Source organism: Gossypium hirsutum, chromosome A10 (genome assembly GCF_007990345.1).
Source record: "Gossypium hirsutum isolate 1008001.06 chromosome A10, Gossypium_hirsutum_v2.1, whole genome shotgun sequence".
NCBI lineage: Eukaryota > Viridiplantae > Streptophyta > Magnoliopsida > Malvales > Malvaceae > Gossypium > Gossypium hirsutum.
The window spans coordinates 3,945,227-3,972,165 of record NC_053433.1 but is presented as its reverse complement, the minus strand read 5'-3'; the positions used below and the strand labels follow the sequence as shown (position 1 = coordinate 3,972,165).

General features: G+C 31.3%; 5 protein-coding genes across 5 annotated transcripts; 3 read left to right on the top strand and 2 right to left on the bottom strand.

Annotated features, from left to right (window-relative positions):
- Window positions 1–7,377: 7,377 nt before the first annotated feature.
- On the top strand, window positions 7,378–9,856 carry LOC107942578 (glucan endo-1,3-beta-glucosidase 11). Its single transcript, XM_016876276.2, has 3 exons — window positions 7,378–7,550; window positions 7,648–8,708; window positions 9,414–9,856. Exons 1-3 carry the CDS (start codon window positions 7,508–7,510, stop codon window positions 9,495–9,497), a joined length of 1,188 nt encoding a protein of 395 aa, XP_016731765.1. The 5' UTR covers window positions 7,378–7,507; the 3' UTR covers window positions 9,498–9,856.
- A 5,965-nt stretch (window positions 9,857–15,821) lies between these two features.
- Window positions 15,822–18,024, bottom strand: LOC107942582 (uncharacterized). The gene is made up of 7 exons (XM_016876279.1): window positions 17,632–18,024; window positions 17,139–17,536; window positions 16,774–17,018; window positions 16,523–16,659; window positions 16,344–16,451; window positions 16,064–16,246; window positions 15,822–15,881 (listed from the first exon to the last, which is right to left on the bottom strand). The coding sequence occupies exons 1-7, from the start codon at window positions 18,022–18,024 to the stop codon at window positions 15,822–15,824; spliced, it is 1,524 nt and encodes a 507-aa protein (XP_016731768.1).
- A 245-nt stretch (window positions 18,025–18,269) lies between these two features.
- Window positions 18,270–19,606, top strand: LOC107942587 (uncharacterized). The gene is made up of 4 exons (XM_016876282.2): window positions 18,270–18,382; window positions 18,478–18,665; window positions 18,744–18,906; window positions 19,089–19,606. Exons 1-4 carry the CDS (start codon window positions 18,302–18,304, stop codon window positions 19,227–19,229), a joined length of 573 nt encoding a protein of 190 aa, XP_016731771.1. The 5' UTR covers window positions 18,270–18,301; the 3' UTR covers window positions 19,230–19,606.
- Window positions 19,516–24,664, bottom strand: LOC107942585 (beta-amyrin synthase). The gene is made up of 17 exons (XM_016876280.2): window positions 24,288–24,664; window positions 24,017–24,202; window positions 23,846–23,935; window positions 23,467–23,749; window positions 23,148–23,314; window positions 22,869–23,057; window positions 22,393–22,512; window positions 22,176–22,298; window positions 21,960–22,082; window positions 21,609–21,707; window positions 21,467–21,523; window positions 21,132–21,178; window positions 20,899–21,042; window positions 20,609–20,786; window positions 20,321–20,404; window positions 20,115–20,198; window positions 19,516–19,924 (listed from the first exon to the last, which is right to left on the bottom strand). Exons 1-17 carry the CDS (start codon window positions 24,489–24,491, stop codon window positions 19,811–19,813), a joined length of 2,292 nt encoding a protein of 763 aa, XP_016731769.1. The 5' UTR covers window positions 24,492–24,664; the 3' UTR covers window positions 19,516–19,810.
- Window positions 24,665–24,751: 87 nt separating this feature from the next.
- On the top strand, window positions 24,752–26,898 carry LOC107942586 (calcyclin-binding protein). The gene is made up of 5 exons (XM_016876281.2): window positions 24,752–25,304; window positions 25,539–25,691; window positions 26,162–26,401; window positions 26,491–26,550; window positions 26,635–26,898. The coding sequence occupies exons 1-5, from the start codon at window positions 25,194–25,196 to the stop codon at window positions 26,737–26,739; spliced, it is 669 nt and encodes a 222-aa protein (XP_016731770.1). The 5' UTR covers window positions 24,752–25,193; the 3' UTR covers window positions 26,740–26,898.
- The last annotated feature ends 41 nt before the right edge of the window (window positions 26,899–26,939 follow it).

Here is a 26,939-nt window from a genome sequence, read left to right as displayed (position 1 = left end):
AAGTCTGCATTTTGTAAAGTTAGGGGTTTCAGGGGGAAATTAGGGATTTCAAAAATTTGGGAATAATATGGCGCGATTCTTTTAAAAGTATTTGTGGCGTTTTACAAAAAACGCCACAAAAAATCATAGTTTTTAATACATAGTTTTTCGAACTTTGCGGCGTTTATATAATAGCGCCACTAATGCTCATAAAAAACAACACCGTTTTGTTTAAACAAAAAAAAAACAATGAAATTTTGCGACGCTTTTAGCGTAGCGCCGCTAATGATGACCTTTAGTGGCGTTTTTCTCCTAGCGACGCGAAATCCATTAAATTCGTAGCCAAAAACTACACAGTTTTGTCTATATTATTAAGAATTTTTTTGCGGCATTTTGGACAAAAACGCCACTAATAAATGAAATTCTTTATTGAAACGGCGCCGTTTTGGAAAATTTTAATACATAGGTTTTTTAAGTTATATTTATAAAAATTAGATAAATTTAAAAATTTTAGTTTTTTAAGTAATATTTATAAAAATTAGATAAAATTAAAAGTTTAGTGTTTTATTTCATTATTATTTTTGTATTTTAATTTTATTTCTTATAAATTGGCCCTCTCCAAATTTAATAATTATACTTACATTATCCGTAGCAATCTATTACTTTTTTAAACTTATTTATTAATTCGATTTATGGTAATATTTAATATATCAAATGGTTTAGATTCAATTTTTTAAATATAAAAACATTAATTAATTGTATAAAATTCCAAATCTCAAGTAAACCTTAACCTTATTAAACCCTAAATGAACCATTGAAATGATATAAATATTTAAGTCTATCTATTATATACATCTCTTTCAAGGCATAATTTAAACCCTAAATTATACATCTTTTACAATTACATAATAACATATTTAAAATATAAATAAAAATCTAAACCCAAAACCCTAACCCGACCCCTAAAACTTTAAACCCTAAATCCCTAACTCTTAACCACTAACGTCTAACCCCTAAACTCTTAACCCCTAAACCTTAAATCTCGACCAACGTCCCTTAATTAAACCATAATACCTAATCCATAATCCCTAAATCCATATATGTAGTAGTCCCTAAACCTTTAAATATGAACCCCTAAACCGGCCTTAAATATTAAATTTATCATATACTCTAAACTAATTAAAAACCCTAAACAATTTTATTATTATCTTTTACAACTACATAATAACATATTTTAAATATAATAATAATCTAAACCCAAAACCCAAAACCCTAACCTGACCCATGAAACCTTAAGCCCCTAAATCCCTAACTCTTAACCCTTAGCTAACATCTAACTCCTAAACCCCTAACCCCTAAGTCTTAAATCCCAACCCTTAATTAAACCATAATCCCTATTAATCCATAATCCCTAAATCCATAAATACTCCCTAACTAAAACCTTAAAATATGATCTCTTAAACCGACCTTAAATCTTAAATAAAATTATATACCCTAAATTGAAAACCCTAAACTATAGTGATAATTAATTCAATATTTTAAAATTAATAATATCTCTTTTACGATTATATAAGAAATTTTTTATTATATAAATTAAAAAATAATTAGTAATCATGTACCCAAAAATTTTAAAATTATTTTAACTAATAGTCTTTTAATTTTTCCATGTGTTTTATTTCAAATTATTTCCACGTGTTATTTTTTTCTGAAGATTTTAAATATTTAATTAGAAATAAGTTCAATTTTAAATAATTAATATAAATAATAAATCAATTAAACACCGCTAAATCCCCGAAAGCGCAAAAAAAGGTGTAGTTTTGGCTTAGGTTTTTTGCGGCGCTTTCTAAAAAACGCCGCTAAATCCCCGAAAGCTCACAAAACGGCGTCGTTTTGGATTAGGTTTTTTGCGGCGCTTTCCCAAAAACGCCGCTAAAGCCCTGAGCATTAGCGGCGCTTTCTTAAAAACGCCGCTAAATCCCCGAAAGCTCACCAAAACTGCGTCGTTTTACATTAGGTTTTTTGCGGCGCTATCTTAAAAACGCCGCTAAAGCCGTGAGCATTAGCGGCGCTTCCTTAAAAACGCCGCTAAATCCACAAAGCTCACAAAACTGCATCGTTTTGGATTAGGTTTTTTTGCGGCGCTTCCTCAAAAACGCCGCTAAAGCCCTGAGCATTAGCGGCGCTTCCTTAAAAATGCCGCTAAATCCACAAAGCTCACAAAACTGCGTCGTTTTGGATTATGTTTTTTGCGGCGCTTTCTCAAAAACGCCGCTAAAGCCCTGAGCATTAGCGGCGCTTCCTTAAAAACGCCGCTAAAGCCACAAAGCTCACAAAACTGCGTTGTTTTGGATTAGGTTTTTTGCGGCGCTTTTTAAAAAACGCCGCTATTGCTTATTGTTAGCGGCGTTTTCCAGGAAGCGTCACTAATGCTCGATCTTTAGCGGCGTTTTTTATTCAAACGCCGCTAAAAACGCTGCTAAAAGCCCGTTTTGGTGTAGTGACATATTCACCATATTTCAGAATAAAATTTCAGTTTTTATTAGGATTAGTTAAATATTTGAATTAAGAATCACAATTTTTTAATTTCATAAGTAAAAATATTTTTTCTAGAAAAACTAAATGTTAAATATATTTTGAAAAATATATGTTGTTTTATGTAATTCTATTGTTAACTATAAAATTTTATTGGTAATGGAAGAGGTAATTTTTTACTAGATTTATGATACACTCACTCATGAGTGAAAAAAAAATGTAACAAGTATATTTATTTAAAGTTCATATAAAAATTAATTGATGTTTTGGTTACAATGATAATGTTAATTGTTTATTATATATGGTGCTCCGTATTTAAATTTTAGTATGATTAATTTTTTATTGATTTATTATATAGAAAAAGATAAAAATATAACTTAATTTGTATATGTGAGGGTAATTTAGTAATTTTATAACTAAATTGATGTCTAATTAACCTATGACACCAACTCAATAAAAGATTTAAAATTATTTTCCTTTAACTTCACAATAAAGGAATCTTAAGGTTTTTCAAAAGATCCCTTCTAATGCTGCCAATATTATACAATCCGCGTGGTGTTGGGTGAGTTATATTAAGTCGAAGCCAAGTAGACCTAGTGGAACTATGAGTAATCGACGTGGAAATTCTAGGTGGATCCCACCACTTACTGGTTCTATAAAAATAATATGGTGATCGAAATCCATCTCCAGGCCTTGCATCTTCAACAGGAGTGGCAAGAGATGAATATGGTAGGTGTGGCTTTGGTAGATTGGGAGAAATATTGGAAGATGCAATGTTGAACAAGTTGAACTTTGAGCTATTTATGATGGCTTTTGTGCATAGGATTTTAATTGGAAGGAGGCCATTCTTGAGTCTGCTTGTGCTTGGGCTATTAAAGGTATTCATAGGGATTTTAAAGGTCAAGTGAATAGAGACTTGTTACTACGTATCCAAGAATTATGCAGGTGTGACTGGCAAATGGTCGTTAAGCAGATTCCAAGAGAAGGAATTTTGCCCCCCATATTCTGGCAAGTCTAATGAAAGAATTTCCACTTGGGTCATGTGTGTTTCATGATGCCCTTACTAAAGTTGCTGAATGACTCCGAGTTGATAATACTTGTATACTATCTAATTCTAATGTTGCCTCTGTTTGATTCTAATTGACTTTATTTTTCTACCAAAAATAAATAAATATAGATGGAGTGATAGTAAAATTATATTTTAATACTATTGAACATGTTTTTTTATCTTTGAATCTATAATTGTTTATTCTTTTATTTAAAGATGATATACAAAAGTATGAAAATACAAAAATGTCATAATAATAATGTTAATTATAATTTAAGAGAAGGGGTATTTTTATAATTTCATGACCGAGTTAGTGACCCAACTAAAAGTGACATCAACTCAGTAAATGCTTAAATATAAGTATAGATAGATGCTAGTGATGTCAAATTTGGCTTCACTCCATTACTTTTTCTTTCATTAATATCCAATGCATGTTTAATCACCATTCACAAGTTGATTTTCACATTTAATAGATGTGTATTACATATTTGAATGGTGATGATCATCATATTAGATATTAATGATTAAAAAAAGTAATGGAGTGGATCTTAATCCAGTAATATCTACATTTTTCCCAACTTCTTTACTTATACAAGTTAAAAAAAATTCTATAATAAAAATAATTTAGTAAAATGAATTTTTAAGTATTATTACATTCTATCAATTAAACAACAAAATCTTATACCTTCCAATCAAGTAAATCAAACCGAGTAATGTACCCTACCTTTTAATACACTAAATAATCTTACATTTTATTAATATTATTATTAGACATAATTTTTTTTAAATAATTAAATTCAGGGTGTTTTTGAATGTGCGGTATTTACTTCCGGTAAGGTAAAAAATAAGATGACGATGAGATTAATTATTGTAACTGTGAAGTAAAAGATATCACCGCACTATAACCACCGTCCATTTAGAGGGAGCATTACTCTTTTTGAGTGAAAAATACACCGGTGTTTGAACAGTTGGGACCGCTAACTGGTGAATAGATTCCATGGGATTGACTGGTACATGACAGCTTCAACTTGCATGGCAAAAAAAAAGAGGAATGAATTAGCTCCAGCTAGGCATTAGCTCACTTTGCATGGCTTACTTATCCATAAATTAGACGTGGGTTTAACCCTAAAGTCAATCAATAAAATCAACCCCAAAAAGAAACCACCTTGACCTCCATTTTACATGTGCCTCACTCCCACCTCCTCAAAAGAAAAAGCCCAAAGGTAAAGCTTTTCATTTCATATACCATTTCCAATCTTAATAAAAGCTAATATACATACACATATATACATATAACTTTCAACCTAGACAATGACTCTTTAGATTATGCCACGAAAAATCCTACCCTAAACTTAATGGAAGATGACGAGATTTTGACGAGGCATTCAACCAGAGTCTCCTCACAAATGGCTGCCGTGCACATATAGCCACTAATTTGGCCATGTGCAGTAATAGAAACTAGAAAGTCTCCGTTTTTTTGACTGTTAAACACAATTTGCCTACCTGTCTGCGTGTAAAATGAAAACGAAACAAGACCTGTTTCTTTTCTATGTTGTGTTTTAGCCTGCCCCTTGAAAAAATCTAACCAGTTTTTTCTTTATTTTTTCAGCGAAGGGTCTTTGTTTTCTATTTACTTTAAGAAAAAGGATTGAAAAAGGAACCATGACTTAAGATAAGCACACTTATCTTTGTAATGAAATTCAACGTATTACGTAGACCATTCCTTATCCACTCACCAAACCTTTACTTAGTCAGATTTAGTCTTAAACGATTCATTTTTATAGTTGGTCATATTTGACATGCAATCACTCTAGTATTACAATTCTAACATCTATTAACTCTATCCTTCTTTTTCTTTTTTATACCTTATTTTAATATTCTTTATTTTAATTGATTTATTAAAGTTGGCCATAATGCCTCTTCTATTTCCTGCCTTTTTGTTTCTTACAAGTCATAAGTTTCATATATATATATATAATCACTTTTTATCTTTGAAGGAGAGCCACAACTAGTAATTAACTGATCACACTCATGGTGCACTATTTCATTCAGATGTCCTAACATTTAAATTATCCAACGTAAATATTATTATAATAAGAATACACATATATATTGGTCAATTCAAAAAAAAAAAAAGCTTAGCTATACCTTTTCTTGTAAAATGGATATTATCCTAAGCAAAACTTTTAGCTTCATAATTGCAAAAAAATAATATATTGGCTACATACACATAGAATTTGTATTGAGTTTTTGGTACATTCATTTCTAGTCCTCAACTTTTTAAAACATGTATTTTAAGTCCCGAGTTCTTTTTATTGATTTTGTTAAATAATTTGATATGACTTATTTTTAAAAAATGTACTGTGATATAAACACGTTGGCATTTTTCATTTTCTATTTTTTTCTCTATCTTTTATAAATATGCAAAAAAATTATTAAATTATATATACATAAAATATCAATATGTATATATTTCGTTAACACATATTTTTAAAAAATAAACCACATCAAATTATTTCACGAAGTTAATACAAAAAATAAACTGTTAAAATAGTCATTTTTGTTTGACTCGGGTTACATTTTAGTCATTTATACTTGAAATGTTATGTTTTAGTCACTTGCGTTATCGTATTGTAATATTTGAGTCATTGAGCCATTAATTACTGTTAATGATGTAACGATAAGCTGAAGTGGCATGTTAAATCATCATTTCAAACGAAAATTTTAAGTTAAATTCTATAATTGGTCCCTATATTTTTTCATTTTCAGCAATTTAATTTTTTTCTTTTATGTTCTTTTTACTTTCTCTTTTTTCTTTATTTTCCATTCTCTTATGCTTCTCTCTCTGTTTTCCTCTCTTTTTCATTTCTTTTAATGTATCTTTTCTATGTTTTCCGAAAGTTAAAAGAACATAAAAGCAAAAAGAAATAAATTGTTTATATTATATTAAATTGTTCTTAAAAGAATATTATTTGAAGGGTATTTATATCTTTTTATATTTTGATAAATTTAGAAAAAAATACACATAAAGAAAATAATGAGAATTTGGACCCTAAACATTATGGTATTTACTAGCTTAATTTTATCATTTCATCCAAACTCATATTTGTTTTATATCACTTTTTTGGCATAATATTAAATTTAGGCCTTAAAATTTACATCTTTTTTTAAGGAAAATACAAACTAAAACATTAGTTTTTTTTATAATATTGGTGTGACAACCCACATGGCACTTCGCGTGTACGACATGTTGATATGGTACTATTTATCTTGTCATGCCAATAAATAATTTAAAAATTTTAAAAATTTTAAAAAATAGCATGAAGTACATATGAATTACTAAGCGGGTTACCATTTTTAAAAATTTAATTTTTGAGTCATTATTCTAGTTAAAAACAACAACAATTCAACTTTATTTTAAAGGTTGATGGTACTTTTTTTTAAAAAAAATTAAGGCTAAATTTAACTTAAAAATTAAATTGATAAAAATATAAAAGTTAAAGGTTAAATTTAATATATTCCTTTATTTTTTAAAATTGTTACATAAACATAATCTACTACTAATTAAAAAGGAAATGGTAGAAAGTAATATATATTTAATTAATTAATCATGATTAGTGGGATTATGGATTTCCTTTTGGGTGAAGCAAGTGGTAGGGGCAATTAAGTCATAATAATAGTAAACCCCGTAAGAAAATTTGGAGAAGTTGGCGTGCGTTGGAAAGAGACAATCTAGTCCAACTCCAAAGCCGAAATAATTTTTTTTAAATAAAGGACATGCCAAAAAACCAAACCAAGTCTTTTAAAAACCCATTTAAGGCAGTAACCAAAAAAATAAAAAAAAAAATAAAAACCAAACAAGAAAACCTGAGGCATCTTCGAAACTTCAAAAAAAACAAGTCACATTCCTCTCATTCTTTCATAGTAACACTTTCAACAAGGATTTTCATGATGATCCATGTTTTCCTTCTCCTTTCTCTCTGTTTTTCAGGTACCCCCTGTTTTTATTTTTCTTTTAATTTCCTTCTTTTCTATACCAATGCCATGTTGTCTCTACTCTAATGTATTTCGTCTTTTTTTTTTCTTAGATTATGGTATCTTACCAGTTGCTTCTTTAGGCATCAACTATGGTCAAGTTGGCAGTAATTTGCCTCCACCCGACAAGGTTCTTGGTCTGTTGAGTTCCCTTAAGATCACAAAAGCAAAAATCTATGACACCAATCCTCAAATTCTTACAACATTTGCCAACTCCAATGTTGAGCTCATTGTCACGGTTGAAAACCAAATGCTTGCCGTGGTAATGGATCCTCAACAAGCACTTCAATGGGTTATTACTCACATCAAGCCTTATTTTCCGGCCACTAAGATCACCGAGATCTCTGTCGGAAACGAAGTATTCACCGACGACGACACGTCGTTAATCGGGTACCTTGTCCCTGCCATGGTTAGTATCCATGGTGCTTTAGTTCAATTAGGCTTAGACAAGTACATTCATGTTTCAACACCCAATTCATTAGCAATTCTTCAAGAATCTTTCCCACCTTCAGCTGGTAGTTTCAAGAGCCAAGTGTCGGCGACCATGTCACAGTATCTTCAGTTCTTGGCCAACACTGGTTCCCCATTTTGGATCAATGCCTATCCTTATTTTGCTTACAAAGGTGCCCCAAACAATGTTTCATTAGACTATGTTCTTTTCAACAAAAACCCAGGAATGGTCGATCCTTACACTAAACTACACTACGACAACATGTTGTACGCCCAAGTAGATGCTGTTGTGTACGCCATGTTTAGGTTGGGTTATAGTGGGATCGAGGTACGGGTTTCGGAGACGGGTTGGCCGTCAAAAGGGGACCCCGATGAAACCGGAGCGACTCCGGCGAATGCAGCTGTTTATAACAGGAATTTGTTGAGAAGGCAGATGCGTAATGAAGGGACACCTTTAAGACCAAACACGAAGCTTGAAGTGTACTTGTTTGCTTTGTTCAATGAAGATATGAAGCCTGGACCGACATCTGAAAGGAACTACGGTCTGTTTCAACCTGATGGAACCATTGCTTATAATGTCGGACTCTCTGCCTTGTCCACAACTTCATCAACATCGTCATCTTCATCATCTGCTTCCATTTTCCTTACGTCCTCTGCGGATAAGGTAAAATCATAGCTGTAATTATAATGGTATAATTGTAGAAATATGCAAAGTGACGCACGTAATTGTTTTTAAAAAATGTGTGATTTAATACTGTAAAACATAATATGAAATATTAAAGATTTCATTTATTTTTACTGTTTAAAATTTGTCCCTGTACTTCAACATAAGATATTATATGTGGCATGCCATTGTTATTATCTAATTATTCTGTTAACTTATTTTTTAATAGTATAAATGGATAAAATTTTTAATAGAAAAGACCATTTTATTTTTTAATATAATATATAAAAATTAATTTAACATTTTTAATAGAATTAATACCTATAATATCGTTGCATCTATTAGTAAAGTCCAATCATCAAACAATTTGCTTACCTAAAATTTCCCTAAGGTCATTTTTAAATATATAAGTTAAAAAACAATTTTTTTCCCTCTTTCCTTTTAAAAAGAAATTTGGAAAACAAGTATCTTGGTTAGAAAAACAATGTCACATAAGCAAATTTGGATAGTTTATTAAAAGATATTGTGGGGTTTTTTTTTTTATCCATTTGGCCTACATTGATATACAAAGTTAAACTTCGCATGCATTGTCACATTAACTCAATAATATAATATAATATAAAATTGTTGCTTCAATATAATATAAACTTCTTCTTATAATTATTATTGCATTTCATTTTAAATAGCATTTATTGTGTTTTACAGGCAGCAAAAATGAGATATCAAAGCTTGGTTTATTGGATGTTTGTGTATTTGCTAGCTTTCCAAGTTTTACTAAGGCAACATTAAGCAAAAATGGTGACAGCATGTAAATATTACATTTTGGTCTGGATAAAAAAGAAAGAACCCTACCAAGCTTATATGGTTATTTCATGAAGAACATACTTTGAAGATACCAAGTTCAACAATGGATCAAATCAACCATTATATGATCAAAATGGGTATAATTTCAAAACATACCCTTTTTGTGAATTGTGTTGATACTCATTCATCAAGATTAATGGAGCTGATTCAAGAAAAAGAGAAGCTATATATTTTCTTTCTTTTTTTTTGTTGTAATTGTTCTAGATGTTGTAGAAGAATTATTTTCTCGATTCAAGAGAAGGATTATATATATTATTTTCTCGATTCAAGAGAAATTCTGGTCATATTTATTCTTTTTGATATAATACTTAAAACTATTTATAACTTATCTTTAACTCATATATAAGAGGATAATGTGCTTTAGTATATTCAAATTCACGTCTTTCTACATTGACAACAATATTCATATTAATCGAGTTAAAACAAAAAAAATTACACCAAAAAGTTAACTTTGGTGTACACTTTTGGACGTGGAATCCATAACTGTTAGCTTTCTTAAGAAATTTGCTTTTAATTAAACTTTTTCTCTGGCCAAATGGTATAATAAGAAAGATTAATTTAAGCATATAATAAGAAAAGAATATATGGGATAATGAAAAGATGAAGCTTTGTTTGGTTGTTTTTGTGAATCCCGAACATGAAAATAGAGAGGGAGGCAGCTTTATTCCCTTTTGGCCAAATAAACCGTCAGCATTGGTCATAATATGCCATCCTCTTTTTTCTCCCAAAAGCAGCTTTTTTTTTATAAGGTTATCTTTTTCAATTCCTTTATATCTATCAAGATATATGAAGGAGACAACGTCTGCTAAGGCTGAGTTAATGTTGATGGGGATCCATGGTCTTCTCATCCTTACATCACTCTACATGGTCTAGATGCACCCCCACTATCAAAAATTAAAAAATAGGTTGTTCAACTTAGAAGGATGAAATAGTCTATTAGTATAGATATTATTATAAAAAAAATGTGGATTCAAATGTGTTTAAGTTTATTATTCTCCTATTTATAGTTAGAAGAGAGATTATAAATAATTTGAAGTATTATATCAAAAACAGGTGATAAGATCATAAGATCATTCATTAAATCTTTTAATTTTTTATAAATAACAACTACTAATTTAAAATTATTTATATATTTTAAAATTTTATTTTTTAATTATAAAAAATATTTTCCACAGCACGTTATTAATTTTGACATAATCATTTATTCAGCTCTCTAATTTTATAAAAAAAAATCATTTTATCCTCCATTTAGTTTTTCATCTTATTCAACCTTTGAACTTACATTGTTTGCCAAATCAATCCAAAATGGATGGAAAAATTAACTTATATTAACTTTGTTGACGTAACATCAATGTGACAATCTATGTATATGTCATATTAGCAATTAACTAATTTTTAAAATAAAAAAATTTAAAATATTTTTATACATTTTAATTTTTAAAAATATTTTTAATTTTTTTAATTTTAAAAAATTAATTAATTACTAACATGTTTAAAGTTAATAACGCTAACTTTTCTATCCATTTTAAGTGATTTGATAAACAATACAAAGTTAAAAATTAAAAAGACAAGAAATTAAAAAAACTAAAATAATTTTTTTTTGTAAAATTAAAAGGTGAAATAAATTATTATTCCATTAATTTTTTCGAGGTTTACATTCAATATGGTTTAATTACAAAAAAGAAGTTAAAAGAAGTTTGATGCATGTAGATTAAAACAAATCAATCCCACAAAAGATTAAAATTCCTTATTGTATTGTCCTTTAGCACTTAATTTAGAAAAGATTAAGCTTATTATCAATTTCAAAAGGGATTAAAATTCCTTTGGATGTTGACAGCAGAATTATTTGGGTACCCTAAGTTAAGTTAATTACAAACATTAAAACCAAAGTCCATAAGGGTAAAAAAGGAAAGAAATCACTTTTAGGGTTTATATACATGTCGGCACAGTAAATAAAGGTTTCGCCATAATAAATAAATAAATCTCAAAATTATACGTGAATTTTAATTTAATATGGAATTGTATATATAAATTTTATTTTAGTACAATTATATACGTGAAACTTTAATTATGGTTCAAATATATACTTAAAACTCTAATTTTGATTTAGTCATTCACATTTAAAAAAAATAAATACATCAATTTATTTTTATATTGAATAAATATAATTATTTATGTATGCAATATATAAACATAAAACTATGTTATATTACTAATTGTGTTAATAATTTATAAAAATTGGATTAAATCAAAATTTCATGTATACAATTATACATTAAATTATAATTTATGTATAATTTTAGGATTTATAAAAAAACAAAATAATGAATTTAATAGGTAGCTTCATCCTTTTTTATATTATCCTAAATGTGGGGATTTAATCGTAATTAATTAATTAATTGGTAATTTGCTTGTTACAAAAGGGAAGATTTAATCATGACCCAGATAGGCTTGAATTTTGATTCTTTTGTAAGCTAATCGGAGCCTCTATTATCATTATTACACGTGTTTTTATTAGCATTATTACACGCATTAAAGGAAGAGATAATAATTATTATTATTAATTTTCAAGAATAATCATTATTATATATGTTAGATTGAAGTGGGTCCATTATGCATTGTATTAATATATACATTGTTTCTCAAATTTGATTTTATTTTAATTCAAACTTATTTAAATCACATTCATATTATTTTTATTAAAAATATTTTTGTTTAATGATAAATAATTATATATTCATTTATTTTATCATCATTGTGTTATTTTCTTTTTATTAATATAACATATTTTTAATAAATATAATAATATAATATATTTAAATTTTCATGTGATATAAAATATATAATACATTATATTAAAGGAAAAACAAAGTATTATAAACTTGAAAATAAATTGAGTCAAACTCGAGCTTTGAATATTAAAAAAATTCAATCCATATTTAAAATAAGAAAATTTTTTATTGCAAAGTTTACTTTTTGAATATAATATTTTTACTTGAATCATCTTAAATATCATATCAACTTTCGAGTTTGGACAAGTAATCTAGCCTCTGGACAAAGCTAATCATGCTTTACTAGAATTATTCTTCATTAATCTCTTTAGCACTTAATAATAGGGTAAATTAGAAGAAAAAAATGTCTATTTTAAAACATATTTAGAAAAGTAGGTCTTTTTTTTTTAAATTTAGATTAAAAAAAAGTTGATTTTAGAGAGAAATAGAAAACACTTCCTTAACTAACATGTCCGAAAATACTTTCTACAAAATACGTTTTCTTTTTATACATTAACTTTTTCACTTAGGTGGCTAAATGTTAATGGTATTTTTTATTTCATCTTGTTTTAAAAGTTTTTAATTTTTAATTAATAACTATTTTATTTATATAAATAAAATAATAAATACATAATCATATAATAAAAATATATATTATATATATCATTATGTTAAAAATATTCTTAATTAATAACTCATTTATTTATAACATATTTATTAATAAAAAATTTAATTAAAAATTTAAAAAAATCAAAAACATGAAATAAAAATGCAAATGTGAATGGGAGAAGAATCAAATTTGAGACTCAAATAAAAATACAAATATGAATAGGAGAAGAACTAAATCTGAGACTCAAGAATAAAACCACTAATATTTAACTATCTAACCAAATGAGTTGATATGTCAAAAGTAAGTGTTTTCCAATATGTCACTTTGTTTCTCTCGCCAAAATCGATTTATTTTCCTAAATATGGAAAAAAAAGACCTACTTTACAAATTTTTTTCAATTTTTCCCCCGAATAATATTAATAGTAAAAATAACTTTAAAGTAAATAATAACAAGATGTGTATCTAAAAATAGAGAGAGGGGGGATAAATTCGAATTTTTAACGTACCAACAAAAGACTTAACCACTACTCTTTTATTATGTCTTGGAGAGTGATTTACCAAAACATTATTTATGAGACTCAAACATACATATTGAATAAAAAAAATGAATGAATCAACCCCAACCGCATATGCTAATCAAAGTACTATTTCCTTATTCACGAAGATCTTTTATGACCAACAACCGCATCATAAAAACCATAGTTGCAATTTTAAGGACATTACCATTGCTTTGAATGAGGTGGACTTCCATATGATGTTTCTTTTATAGTACTAAATTTCTAATAATGGAATTAAATGGTTAAAGAAAAAGGGGTTTTATTTATTTATTTATTTATTTTTATAAACAATGGCAGCAAAAAGATAGGGTTTCATCCACTCTTTTCATTTCTAAAAACGGGTCAAATTGCATGTTTAAATTAAAAGTAAATAAAAATAAAAAAAATCCTGAGTCATGATTTGTGTATACTTTTTCTTAAAGATGAACTTTATAGGAGGAAGATGCTCTTATAAATGTAAGATTCGCTCCTTTACTACATGGATTTGGTAGTTTTGGTGCTATGGAAATGGCAGTTCTTTCTACAGTTAGGGTAGGTTTTTTTTGCTACTTCTTACTTGGGTCTAATAGGACACTATTTGCTAGGTTTGGATACTTTGTTTAGGGCAAATTTTTAGTTTGGGTTTGGATAGACGGTTGGGTGGGTGTGGTGTGTTTAATTTACTTTTTGTATCACGTTATAATATTGATTCAGTATTTAATCTTACCGCCACCGCTATTTTTACACTAACCGTAGGTAAACGTACTGCTCATCCAAAGCCACCCTCATTTGATTTAATGGGTTTGATTTTATAATTTTAAATTTGTTAAGTTTAGAGAGTTTATTAGTCAGTAATGAAGTAAAAATTTTTGCATTGGAGGTGGAGATAAAACGAAAAAGAAAATTAACAGTTAAAAAGCTAAAAGTTATGTATCAAAATAGCTTAAATTGAATTTTTAATATCTGAAGGATCAATAATATAAATTTATTACTTAAGCTGTGTTTAATAGTGCTTTTTAAAAGCATTTTAACATGAAAAGTACTTTTGGAGTAAAAAAAAAAATTTATTGACTTTTCGAAAGTATCCCCAATAAAAAAGTTAAAATTTTTAGTTTTTCTCTTCTAAAATTATTTTTAACAGCTTAATTATATTTTCACCCCTCCAACATAAGGTTGCTTAAATCCAACATAAGGTTGCTTAAAAAATATTTAAAATTTATTTTTCATATATTAAAATATTAACAACAAATTATAATAATTTATTTTTTATATTCTTATTAAAATATCATAATATTAACTAATTTGAAAATTATTTAAATGCTTAGTTATTACTTTATAACACCATGACTTAAATGGACATTTTATTTCTCAAAAGCACCTCTTGACAGCAATACTAAATACTTAAATCTTAAATCAACTTTTCCAAAGCACTTCTTAAAAGTAATATTAAACTAGCCCTTAACCAGTGGCTAGAAAGTATTAAACTAAACTGTTAATTTATGAAAGGAGCTAATATGCAATTTTGTCATTTAAACAACAGCTAAAAAATATTAAAACTTAAATTAGTAATGTTTAAGAAGTACTAAAAAGGAATTATACCATTTGTCCAAGAAGCGGCGGAATCCCCTTGACTTCATTCTAATTCCAATTTAACAGTGACAAATTCAACCAAATTGATTACTGAGTTGAATAATTTTTTTTTATACTTCTGGTCATAAATACAAATAATAATATTAATGCCTACATAGTTAAATAATGGTCATGAGTATATTTTTTTCCTTTGAAAACAAAAAGCTTGAGTAAGCTTGAGTTCTAAGAATATATATAACATCTGAATAAAATGTTTGCGTATAATTAGTAAATTTAATAATAGTATAATCATGCCGATTGAGTCTTAATTCGATTGATATAAATATTGTTGTTAATGTAAGCGAACGTAGGTTCGAGTACGCTAAAACGTATTATTCTCTTATTTATGGGTTGTAGAGGAGTTATACGTAATTATCTCTAGTGAGATTTTTTTTAAAAAATAATATAATTATGAAGGAGATGACGCCTCCTCTAAAAATGAGATGACACTATTAGAATTATTAATAGTAGAATAAATAAAAATTTCGATTTATGCAATAAATCAATTAATATTAATTAAATTTATTATAAATATTTATAGTTTTTATGTTTATAAATATAAACTTTACACAAGCATTCTAGGCGAAATTCAAGACTGCAACAATAAAAAATATTCCTTTCAACTTAGATAATGCCCAAGTTAATTCCTGATTCCAAGAACCTACAGTTCTACGAACATATAGAACATTGCATAGTTGCAATTCTAGTTTCCAAACCTTCTTAGAGAATCCACATTCGAAGAAATACGACTTCTAGGGAAAACCTGGAGCAGAGTAAACAAGCATCAACAATAAGACCCATAGAAACTAAACAGTCTCTAGTGGGAAGTCTGTTAAGTATTGTCATCCAAGCGATAATAGTGTTTAGGGATATGCAGTGGGAACCATAGTAGCCTATGCCAAAAAACTTTCCTACCTTTCACTCTAATTCCTCCCATAATTTTACAATATCAACGGGGAAATTATGGACATTACAAGCGGCTACTTCCTTCAATTTGAGCATTCTTCTCCAATTCCAACTACTAACAGAATTAGGACTGATATCCCAAAAGCTTCTCCCCTTCAAAATGTACTCTTTGATCCACGCAATGCAAAGAGAGCCTTCTTCAGCAAGAATACTCCAAACTTGCTACAAAATACAAGCCCTATTCCACACTTTAGGTTTTTCAAACCTAATCCTCTTTCTGACTTAGGAGAACATATCAGTTGCCAAAAAACTCTTGCACCTGTTGCAGCACAGTCCCTACCTCCCAAAAGAATCTAGCACAAATCTGAGAAACCTTTTTAAGGACAGCTTTGGGCAAAAGAATCGCATGCACCAGTAAGCTTGAATACTAAAAAGAACAGCTTTGATGAGTTGAAGCCTACCAGCATAACTCAAATGTCTAGTGGACCAACCATTAACCTTAGCCAAAATTTTATCAATCAAAGGACCGCAATCAGAAAAAGACAACTTCCTAGACACAAGAGGCACTTCCAGATACCTCACAAGTAATTTGAGAATCTTGGAACCAATGATACTTGTCATTACCCCCAGTTTCTCTTCAGACACACTAGCAACAAACAACTCACTCTTAGAAGCATTGAGTTGTAGATCAGAGAATCAATAAAACTCTTGCAAAATGCACCAAATGCTCACAACAGAATCAACATTACCTTTTGCAAATATAAGAAGGTCATTTGCAAAAGATAAGTGTGAAAGTTGCATTCTAAGATACTTTGGATGATACTTGAAGGCTCTATGCTTGGCTGCCACTTCAAGAAGCCCAGACAATAACAAAGAGGTAGGGAGACAGTCCCTGCCTGATTCCCCTTCTCCCTCTAAAGAAACTATTGGGACCACCATTAAGAGAGATAGAAAATCTAGGAGAAGTGATGCATAGAGAAATCCATTGAACCAACTGTGTAGGAAACCCCATAGCTCTTAAACAGATAAAATAAATTCCCAGCTCAAAGAATCGAAGGCCTTCTGAAGATCCACCATAAGAGTGCATCTAAGAGAAATGTGCTTTCTACAATACCCCCTCATAAACTCATGAGCCAGCAAAGTATTGTCAACAATATTTCTACCCTTTATGAAAGCTCTCTTACTCTTAGAAATTAACTCAGGCAAATACCGAGTAATCCTATTCACAAAAACCTTAGAAATACACTTGTAGACAGAACTACAACAAGAAATAGGCCTAAACTCCTTGATATGACTTGAATTCTCACATTTAGGAACCAAAGTAATAATAGTGGCATTAAAAGCAGTTAATAACTCTATAGTATTGAGAAAATGTTGAACAGCAGTAAGACAGTCGTCACCTACAATGCTCCATTTTGATTTGAAGAAAAAGGCTGTGTAGCCATCAAGATTAGGGGCTTTGTCATTCCCTTGCTCAAATATAGCAACCTTAATTTCATCTCTTGTAACAAGCTTAATAAGTTTAGTTTGAGCATCCAGAGATAAAGAACATGGAAAGAGCTCATCAAGGAATTGATCAGGAAAGTTAGTGACTCAGCAGCACCAACGAGACCTTTATAAAACTCTATAATCTTAGAGGAAATCATCTCATGAGTCTCCAACTTATTCCTTGCATCATCAAACAGGGCTTTGTTAGTGAACTTATTCCTCTTAACAGCAATTGCATTATGAAAAAACCTTTGGTTCCCGTCCCTAAGCCAAAGAACTTTAGCTTGTTGCCGAAAGAACCCTTCCTTAGCATCCTTCAGGTTTTTTAGTTCAACTTGTACTTGCCCAATATCCCCACAAATAGCTTCCTCACTCAACTCAGCTAACTGCAATCTTTCTAATTCAACTTGCTTCTCTTTCACCCAACAAGAAATGTTACCAAAAGCTTTAGAACTTATAGCTCTTAAAAGCTTCTTTAACCTTTTCAACTTGATGAAAAGACGACGCAACATAGGATCACCAGTAACTCTTTCCTGCCAAGAATCAACAACTATCTTCAAAAAATTACTATGTTTAGCTCAAAAGTTAAAAGACTTAGGAGGAGAATAAACAGGCTTGTCCAACCAAACTACTGAGGGGCAGTGAAACAAACAAACAAACAAATTTAGCTCCTCGAACCGGGCCGGACCAATGTGCACAGCGACCCAAGTTTAGACCCCTATTTAAACAAACAAATTTAAACTCTGCAGTTTAGAAGATACTTAGAACATTAGGACTTTCCAATAGGCGATGATGGCGCTTTCCTCTGCGTTTCGAGAAAGACTAGAACACATGGAACATTCTAGAAACCAACGTCTAATGCTCCTCCTGGTCAAATCTAAACTTCACTTTCTTTTTTTGTTTGGTTCCCGGTAAAATCAAAGCCTGAAAGTCGTAATTTTGTGTCTCTTCTTGTTAATACACAGGCGGAGAAAGAGCTGCAAGCGCACAAATCTCAGGTTTTGGAATCGAAACTGGCTCGTATTGGTTCCATGGAACGAAGTTGCTTGTTTCTTGATCAAAAGATCGCATCACAAAACTTTAGAATCTCTGCTCTCAAATCTGAAATCGAAAATCTCGACGCCAAATATGATTCTAGTTCTCGAAAATTGAAGTAAATTTTTTATTTGTGTTTAGCGGTGTAGATTTATAGTTTAAATTTTGAACTGAAATGCATTGCGTTGAAACTTAGGGCTGTGAAAAGTGAGATTGAGGAGCTTGAAGAGGTGGAGAAGGAGAGAGATAAGTTTTACGAACTGAAAATTTCAGAAATGAACGAGTTTAGAGAGAATGTGAAGAGGTTTTTGACGGAAACTCGAACTCGAGTGCAAGAATTGAGGAACAGTGTAAACGAGGTAAATTGAAATGTTTGAATTTGAGACGTTCAAATTAAGGATCTTAAATTTGAACTACTAAGAAGTTTGTTGAAGTTACAAATATAATCTCATTTTTAATTGAACAAATTGAGCAATGTATCCATTCGATTTCCTAACTTGGTTTCATGGAATTTGTCAATTTTAACCGATGTTTCTTGCAGCTGAAGTCAACTTTTATGGAACTTCCCGGCAACAATGGTTATATGAGTAGTTCTGAGATAGCTGAGGCAGAGATGAAAAGGGCTGAACTGTTGGCTATGAAAGAGAGTTTAACAAAAACCTTAGTTTCAAATCACCGATGAAGAGCAGAGTTGCAATAGCAGGCTGAGAATATGCTGTTTGCACGAAGTCCAGAGAGATGGAAACCAATCCAGTCTGGCAATAGCAAAGGTGTCTGATAACAATATAGCAGATTCATGAGGACGAGTCATGTTGTTGAATCAAATTTCTACCATAATTCCGGGTCAGTTTTTGAGTTCTCATGCAATAGGATTGAATTCATTGTTGTTTTTGGTAGTAATGAACTGTAACTTGGAACTTAAATCTATGTTGTGGGTTTGTAATCCGTATCAAAGAAGTCATCAGGAGTAAAAGCTGAAAACAAGTCAATTGAACTATGCATATATTTTCATTTGTTTGCGAGTTTTACACCTTGAATATGGTATTTCCTTTTACAATATCTACTCACTTAGTTTCTTTCTTATACCCTTTAAATAAGCCTGAGTTACTGAGATCAGCATAATGTTTACAAGTTTATTGGAGGAATCATATATACAACACCAAAAGGGCTGAAAACTATTTGAATTGATTAGAGAAAAAAATACTAAGTAAGCATCAATTAACGGTACTGATAATTCCTAGATCCTCTGAGAACCTATATCGCTTATGAAGGCAAAAGCACATGCCTACGATATTCGCCTAGAGCCCATAATGGGAATATATTTCTGTATGCAGCATAGTGTATCATACAAGTCCTCAAGCAGACCCCTGTCAGTTCCTGTGAAAACCAATATGGTAGTTTAGAGAAAAGCACTATTAATTAGTGTTCGATTTAGATATTGATCATTTAGGCCTATCTATGAAAATTTGAACAATAAAAAGTAGTTAAATAGATAAGAACGGACGTCAAATCTTTTGGCAATGGATGCATTACTTTGCTAGAAGGATCTGATTTATGTCTGACATACCTGCTGAGGAAATTCACCACTTTCCATTTGTGAGTTAATCAATAGTCTTGCTGCTTTATGTAAAGGTTCCGGATCGACATCAGCCTAGTTATCAAGAAACATACAGAGCAGGAATTGAGGTTTGTTTTGAATTTCTTATGTTTAAGGGTTGGTATCATGTTTCTTTAACCACTAATATCAGCATAATTTATTTCCCATAACCCTACCTGTCCTGCATGAATCAGACCCATCATTGCCCATGAAGTTTGCACAAGATGTGAGCAGCTCCCTTCAGCTAAATCTCTATATTCCTGTTCATATTGAGGGGAAAACACTTAGAAATATTAAATATCGGTATTGTTTTTGAAAACACCATTGTTTCTTAAGGAAAATTGCTAATTATATGTCCAACAAAGCAACAATTACAGCAATATCTGCTTGAACCTCACATAATTCATGCTCCCTAGCTTAGACATAGATTTGAGTATGCAACATAGGAATAAGGTGACAGTTACCATATTAGGGCATGATGAGTAGCTTTCTCCCCATCCACCAGACTCTTGCTGTTTTGAAAGCAAAAATTGACAAGCTCTATGGACAATTTGGCTGTTCTGACAAGTCTTACCGACAGCTGCTAGCCCTGCTAAAGCAAAATATGTGCCATATGTATAGCAAATCCCCCAGTTTCCATACCTGCATACACAATAATGATAATCTTAGCTTAAATATCTATGTTAACTTTCTTTCCCATTATCCATTCATGATTTTTCTTAAAATCAACTACGAGAAAGGAACGGAAAATCACCAAGAACCATCTGCCATTTGTGAACCTTCAACAAATTGTACTGCCTTAGCCACAGCAGTTTTGATTTCTTTCTTTTGGTATTGAGGATATAAATGAGAGAGCAACATAAGAGCTTGGATGGCTGATGAAGTGCATTCAACATACCTATGATCACCACATGGCTAATGTTATAGAAAATTTCTAATATGATGCATCAATAATAACATAAAAATGCAATCACTGATGATACATACTCACGCTCAATTGCTGCAGCAGCAAATAGTTCAGTCGGATTTATCTTCTGAAAAATGAAAAAGATTCCACAAATTTAAAAAAAATGACTCCGCGTAAGAATCTATGTTATTTGGACTAGAGTCTGAATGTGGGACATGGGTATGTTCAATTTTTAAAAAAGTTTTGACGTATTAGTTATAACTTTATACCCATATTTGAACGTGTTGGACAGGAATGTCGAGATCAAGAAAAATGAAAATTCAGAGTAATACAGATTAGAATAATAGAATGAAGCAGCAGAGCATGAATTGAGCATGAACTGGAAAAAGGACATGTACATTTTGATAACTTCTACCTGCATCCATTGAGGTCCTCTTACTGGCTCCCAGGCAGTAAAACCACCATTTTTGCTCTGATGAGAACAAATGAAAATGGAAAATCAAAGCCAAGAATACATGAATATGCAGAAAGGTTTTTCTTTTAGATTTTTTTCGTACCTGTAATGACAAGAGGGCATTTACAGCATTATACAATCGCTCTACTTCAATTGTTTCGCCTACGATTTCTGGTGGCATCTGTGAGAGTAAGAGTATTGCCTGCAAAGAATCATGCTTGGACTCAGGTTTGAGTGTTTTGTCACAGGTATGCGTCCTACACAGGTATGGTAAACTTTTTTTCTTGGAGGAACAATCCTTGTATCCATGTAAGGATATGTATTATACAGGTACCGGACACGGGTATTTCAAGTCAGACCAACAAAAATTGAATCCAACAAGTACGATAATTGGATCTTAAAATCTGTAACTTCCTTTTTCTATTTTCAGATCTTGATGCAGGAGATAATTTACCTTCAAAGCTTCAGCTATGCCATCTGAGGTTTGCCATCCCTCATCTGGAATAGAGAAAGGCCAACCTCCTTTACTTGCATGGCGGTGCATACTTTGAAAGTCACCTGATGGATTTTCTAGAATCTATGCAAGAAACAAAGTCAGCTGATATAGACATCTAATACAGGTTAGTTTATTAAGAAATAAAAAAAACTAGGGGATGAAATAGGCAGAAACCTGTGACATTTTTATGAACTCATTTGCTTTTCTAAGAGTTGAACCATATTCATCGGTTAGATTACTTGAGATGATTGCTTGAGTAGCCAAAACGGCATCCCAGAACTGGCTACCACCGTTTAACTTCACGAATGCAATGGAATTAGCAAAATTTAATCAGCAGTTCGATAGATGCAGTTTGTAAAATGAAAATTTATTATCAAATTTATCACCAAACCTGCATTTTCATTCCATCTTCAGCTAACCATAAGAAATCTGGAACTCTTGCCAGGTGAAATTGTAGTGAATCTGAAGTTGGATTTGGATCCTCTGCCCAACAGGCCATCATATTCAGAACCTACATTTTGTAGCATTTTGGATTATCAGTATTTTGGAACCAGTTGGCCTTCTCCAATGTCAGCACTGGCATAGGGCTAGACCCATCAATTCGGCAAGTCAGGTTGGTTTTGAATCGGTTCAATTTGAATTGAGTTAATTTATATTTAAAAATTTTTGGATCATTTTATGTACGAGTTAGTTTCCGTTTCAGGTTGCTTGGGGCTTAAGCCATTCAATTTGACAGTCAGGTTTTTCCTTGGGTTATGTATTCTGGTCATTCCAAATTCTGGGGATTTTGGCTTCAAGTTATTCAGGGTTTGGATCGGATCAAATTTTCAAGTTCAAGTGAGAAATTACTAGTATATATAGAGATACCTTTTGGGTGCTTCCTTGAGTTAAGAATCGAGTATTTTCATCCTCATAGTGAACTACTTTCATAGCTATCTGAAGAGCTTTCTCTCTTAACATGGAGAACGGCCAGCAATTTAGAACCGGCTCGACAATGTAATAAAGATAGTCCCAAAGAAGAATTTGCACCCTGGGAAATGGCAAATACACGTCTTCCTACATATATATAGTTTCAAAACAAAAACAAATAAGACTTGTATGCCTTTAGGAAGCTCTAACCCATTGAATACTACAAACAATACTAACCTCTGAACACAAGTGGCGAGCTTTATTCCAATCTATCGTATCATATGATTGGTTATAAATTTCATCCCTCAATGACACAATTAGCTCACTTATCGGACCCACGAATTTCTTCCCATACAAGTAAGACAATGGTGCAAAAAAATTGCGCATGTAAGACCATAGCCTCGCTGAATGCACATTTGTGGTAAGATATATATAATCAACTGTCAGCTTATAGAAGAAAAAAAAAGTTTAGCTTTTTGTTTTCTTTTGATATAATTATTGGTGCTCTCATCCATTTTACAGTCTAAAACTATTCCTGTTAGTGTTCGGGACTTACCTGGTCCCAAAGGAAGATATGAAGGGAGAAGCCATAGTTCTGGGGGCATTGGGTTGCACCCTGACCATTCATATAATCCTAGTACCGAAAGATAAGCTTTGCCCCATGAGGGTACCATCGTTGCGCCACCATGATCAAGTATCCAATTCTGAGCCTTCTCAACAGCTCCATCTTTGCCGCCATCAGTTCCTTCCCCGAGCAAACGGAGAGCAACATAATTCAGGGTCGTGTTCATCATGATGCTATGTCCTTCTATATGGAAACCCCATCCTCCATCTTTATTCTGGCCAGGTGAACCCCAAAAAAAGTAGGACTACTAAGTATCTCCAACAAATTAAAGACGATTTTCATTTACAGAAATGTTTCATAAATTTATTACTTGATGATTATAAATATAACGTAGAATCTCCCTCTTGTGTTCTGAAGATAGAACTATATCAGTTGTTCCAGTAAGGTACAACACCATAACCTGAAAAAAAGAAAGTCTTAAAAGCCGTAAGAACCAAGAATTTGACCATTTTCCAATGGCTACTGTACTTTTAAAACATACCAAAGGAGGTAAGCAAAACAATGGGCCTGAATTTTCTGAAGGCCAATGTCCATCACAAGCTTGGGTAGCTGAAAGGAATCGAAATGCTTTCCTTAAAGCAATTTCGGCTTTTTCATTTTTCACTTCTTCATCTTCTTCAAATCTCACTGGTTCAATGCTTAAATCTACGTTGTTTTCTTTGATCAGCTGTATTTTCAATCAAGACTAATAGTAAGAAGAACAGTTTGATGTAAGCAAAATACCGAACACATGGGAAGCTAAGAAACTTGACCTGAAAATTCTTAAGCATGTCGCTGCTTGGTCTAACACGATGCCGATGTGAGTTGAAATTGGGTTGAAAATATTGGGTTTGGGTTCCTTGTCCTTTTGATATTGAGGAAGCTTCATTGTCGAACTTCCAAATCTGTCTGCCGACGAAATTGTTAGTGCTAAGCAGCCATGGACCATTGCCTTCAGCTATCTCCAGCTTCCACATATTGCTGCTCTAGAAAGTCAACTTTTCTGTGATCACTTGAGATTGTTTTTTCTTCCTTCTTAACGAGGTACATTAAATCACCATCTTCACTGTACAGTACCCATTCTTGTTATTTATTTATTTTTCTATTTAGAATAGAACGGTAGATGATAACATAGTTAATATATGATTCAGATCTTGAAGGACAGCAGCGTTTACTATATTCTAAGCTATCAACGTTAAACCCATTCTGATTTTAATCATTTCTTTTTCCAGCATTCGACTGCGCTTTGCATGTCCTGATTCACGTGATTCATTAGTCTTTGTGAATTGAGATTATAATAGATATATACCCAAATCCAATTTTTTATATAAATAATCTGTTTTTCATCCGTTTACGCAATTGTACATTCAAAGAACAAGACAGAAAATGAGGGTTAATTCGTTTTCACACTGTTAATGTAGAAATTGGGTTTAAAACCCGAATTTCATAACCTTTTGGACCAAGAATCACTGGACTGAGCCCAAAAGAAAATTCTTTCCTTTTTCCAAAGCCCTAATAAATATTAAAAAAAAAAAACCATGTTCTTGAAAATTCCAAAACTTCCAAACTGGAAGGTTCTAGTACTTACAGCCTCGCATAATCGTTTAGCTTAAATCCCTCCGATTAAAGAAAAAAGAAGAGAAGAGAAAAGGCCCAAAGAGAAGTGATTTTAAGGAAAAATGGCAGAAGAATTGACGTTGGATTTGGAAGAGCTTAGGCAGCTTCAAAGCATCGCAAAGAGACCACGCACTCTATCTCTTATTTCCTCTGAGATTCGCAACTTGGAGAAGGTATTTTTTTTTCTTGAATATTGAAATTTTAATGTTTTAGATTAAATGGGGTGTCCTTATTTTTTTTTATTCAAGTGTTCTTGTTGAAGCCACTATAGCTAGTCTGATAATTTCTTACTTTTTCCCAGTTTTTTAGAGGATCTTTTGTGGGAATTTAAGTTTTCTTATTTTTCCTACTTTGAAATTCAATGGTGTTTTTTTATGTTGTTGTTCTAATGAGTTATTGAGATGCAGACCTTGAAAGAGAATGAAAATGGGGCTTCTCCTGTTACTGCTCCACAAATTCCAACTCCCATTTCAACCTCAGTTAAGACTCCAGTTAACCCTGCACTGAGTTATGTTACACTTGCCTCCTTCAGCTGGGATCAAGATAACGATAAAGTCAAGGTATGGAATTTATGTTCTTAGGGATTTAGAAAAATTTTCATTTCTCATCTAAGCAGAAATCTATTATTTATTTGTTTCATCATTGGATTTTGGCACCATAAATTATGTTCTCTAAGACGAGGTTAGCGGTATGCTATTTGTGTTCGATTATTACTTCATATCGAATTTGAACTTAGAAAGTGAAACAAGCTTAAACTTTTGAGACTTTCAACTCGAGCTTGGCTTGATAACACCCCTAATTAGCTTGAAATATGTGTTGATAAGAAAGGTTTAATCCAGTGAGATCGATTATTATTTCAAGTCGAATTCGAACTTTAAAAGTGAAACTAGACTGAGTTTTGTGTCTCAAGTTTCGACTTAATCTCAGCTTCATAACACCCATAGTTAGTAGCTTCTTAGATTTGTCTTCAAACTTATGAGCAGTAATCTCAACTTTTATTTTTTTGGCTAATGTTGTGTTTATATGATAGATATATGTCTCTCTGGAAGGAGTTGAACAGGAAAAAATTCAGACAGAGTTCAAGCCAATGTCATTCGATGTTAAATTCCATGACGTTCAAGGCAAAAACTACAGATGTGCTGTTCCAAAATTGAACAAGGAAATTGAACCAGAGAAGTGCAAGGTGATGGTTAAGCCAACAAGAGTCATCATCACATTGTTCAAAGCTTCTAAAGGGAATTGGACTGACCTGCACTACAAAGAGGACAAGGTAATTACCTAGATTACCATGATTAAAGCTTACTTATCATGCTTCGTTTACTATTAAACTATGCTAATAGTACCTTCTTTTTTTCACAGCTGAAACCAAATTTGGATAAAGAGAGAGATCCCATGGCTGGAATCATGGACTTGATGAAGGTTAGGTTTATTTCATGAATTATTACAAAGTTGTAATGTCTAATTAATGCCGGTTTTAACGACATTCAAATGTGTAAAATACAGAACATGTACGAGGAAGGAGATGAGGAAATGAAAAGAACAATTGCTAAAGCATGGACTGATGCAAGATCTGGCAAAACAAATGATCCTTTGAAGGGTTATCGTTGAATCCCATTTGAAAACTGAGATGAAATGCGGTTCGTTTCGGGTATTTAGCACAATGGTCTTGTTTCTATGCTTTTTTGTTTGAACTTGTACTGAAGTTGCAGAAAGATTTGTTTCTGGATACTTTTGTTCTTGCTATAAAAAGTATAATTGAAATGTGGAGATAGTTGGATTTCTTTCTTTATGTTAAACCAATGTTTGTC